At 39.0% G+C, this 2,500-nt stretch overlaps 1 protein-coding gene across 1 annotated transcript in view; it reads right to left on the bottom strand.

Moving 5' to 3' along the window:
• Window positions 1–2,500, bottom strand: part of LOC144964600 (uncharacterized) — a 52,968-nt gene that overhangs the window by 7,041 nt on the left and 43,427 nt on the right. The window contains exon 13 of the mRNA XM_078899056.1: window positions 1,095–1,241. Within this exon, the coding sequence (XP_078755182.1) occupies window positions 1,095–1,241 (147 nt within the window). The remainder of the gene's footprint in view (window positions 1–1,094; window positions 1,242–2,500) is intronic.

Genomic DNA, 2,500 nt, shown 5'->3' with positions numbered 1-2,500 from the left:
TGTGACAAACTGGGCTGTGATAAACTGTGACAAACTGGGCCTGTGACAACCTGGGCAGCCTCTCCCCACCCCGCAACCGTGTCTTTATCTGAAAATCTTGTAATGGTCGCCGTGCAAGCAATGTCAACTCAGTGAATCAAATAAAGACAGAAGCATTGATCAGATCTGATAGAAGAATTGGTGAGAAAGCGGGTACAAATGGACATTGAAGCGACCGAAAGCAAGAATTCGTTGAGTTAGATTTGGAGATGGAGCGAGTAGCTTTTCATGAAAATGTCCTTCCACACACGTGTCAGAAAAAGAGAGGTAATCGATGGATAACGCCCTCTCACCCTCCGTATTCAACAGACTTGATCCTTTCAGGCTTCCATCTTTATGGTCCAAGGAGACAATGAGGGGACATCGCTTTGAAGATGAAAAAACCAAAACAGTGGTGTAAAATTGGTCAGTCATCTCAGTTTTACGAGAAAAAGGTGGACTGAGGCTATCGCGAGAGGCGGAGACTATGTTGAGAAGTAGAATTCTTTCTACTCGGCTAATGCCAAGTTTTAATTTGAGATATGGTATATGGTATTAATTTAATTTGTATTCAAGTAATAAACAATTACTTTTTGACTACTACTACTACTACTACTACTACTACTACTACTACTACTACTAGTAGTAGTAGTAGTAGTAGTAGTAGTAGTAGTAGTAGTAGTAGTAGTAGTAGTAGTAGTAGTAGTAGTAGTAGTGGTAGTAGTAGCAGAAGCAGCAGCAGCAGTAGCAGCAGAAGAAGAAGAAAAAGAAGAAGGAGGAGGAGGAGGAGGAGGAGGAGGGGGAGGAGGAGGAGGAGAAGAAGAAGAAAAGAACAAGAAGAAGAAGAAGAAGAAGAAGAAGAAGAAGAAGAAGAAGAAGAAGAAGAAGAAGAAGAAGAAGAAGAAGAAGAAGAAGAAGAGGAGAGGAGGAGGAGGGGGAGGGGGAGGAGGAGGAGGAGGAGAAGAAGAAGAAGAAGAAGAAGAAGAAGAAGAAGAAGAAGAAGAAGAAGAAGAAGAAGAAGAAGAAGAAGAAGAAGACACCAACCACAATAATTATCACAATGGTTATTCGCTTACTTTTCCATGAAGTTTTGCATGTTAGTTTTCGAACATTGAGAAAACTGGTTGAACTTGACAGGGTCATTCCATGCCCCACCCATGATATAGCCAGCTGATGAAGGGCAAGACACCGAATTCTTGTTTCCGTCATGGAACGCACCCACTCTGTTGTCAATAATAATAATAATAATAATAATAATAATAATAATAATAATAATAATGATGATGATGATGATGATGATGATGATGATGATGATGATGATGATACTATCAATGGTTGTTACCCTTTGGATAGAACGCTAGTAAATCGCAAAGTACGTTGCGCCAAATCTAATAGATCTAGCTACCCAATCTTTGTTGAATGAACAGGGGTAGGTTTTTGGCTTCACCAGGGATCGGTCTCATTCTTGTCAAGCGACTGCTCTACCAGCTGAGCTATCAGAGACACCCATATTCGTATTTTTTCCATTATTAATTGTCTCTTACAAGTAACAATGCATGCACTTTTACGATTGTCATAAGAATAAAAAAGATTTTAAAAATATAAAAGTGAGTAAATGTGACTCATATAAAAGCGAACAACACAAACAAACGACGTTTCGATCTTCTTCAAGTAAAAACGAAATATGTTATATGTATTAGATTGTCATAATAGTTAAAACATTATAGGTAAAATGTGTGTGTGTGTGTGTGTGTGTGTGTGTGTGTAATTATGTGTGTGTGCAAGGGAAGAGAGAGAGAGAGAGAGAGAGAGAGAGAGAGGGAGAGAGGGGAGAGAGAGAGAGAGAGAGGGGGGGGGGGTAAGAGGGCGACAATGAAATGGAGTAATGAGATGAAATGTAAACCAATATCAACACTATATAAATCAAGTATGAGATAGAGGACAGGAGACACACACACACACACACACACATACACACACACACACACACACACACATAACATATCGAGGGGGGGGGAGAGAGAAAGAAAGAGAGAGAGAGAGAGAGAGAAAGAAAGAGAGAGAGAGAGAGAGAGAGACGAAGAGAAAGTGGGAGAACGTGAGCGGAAGGGTGCGTTTCAAAGTTATATAAAATAAAGGAAAGAGACAAAAATTTTAAAAATTAAAAACTAGGTTGACCTAACTGGGTACGAGGGATAGGTAATTAGGTAAAAATATTCTAAAATGAAATCAAAATAAAGTAAACTTAGCTTTAAATTTCTCCTCGAATAAATTGAAAGGCAAATGTTCGTCATATATAAAGTGAAAATAAATAATTTTTAAAAATTGAGCTTTTATATAGAGCATTATCCACTGAATTTGTTCAGAGCGCTTCACAAGGGGTCCCTGGCCAACAGCAACATTTAACATTTAATTTAGGACGGAACATGACGCCTGTTAGGCGATGTTACATTTTTTTCGGACAGAAACAACGCTGTTGACG

The sequence above is a fragment of the Berghia stephanieae genome, chromosome 1 (genome assembly GCF_034508935.2).
Source record: "Berghia stephanieae isolate SIO BIC M18660-M18661 chromosome 1, UCSD_Bste_1.3, whole genome shotgun sequence".
Lineage (NCBI taxonomy): Eukaryota > Metazoa > Mollusca > Gastropoda > Nudibranchia > Aeolidiidae > Berghia > Berghia stephanieae.
The sequence above is the reverse complement of the archived record's forward strand: the minus strand, read 5'-3'. Positions and strand labels throughout refer to the sequence as shown.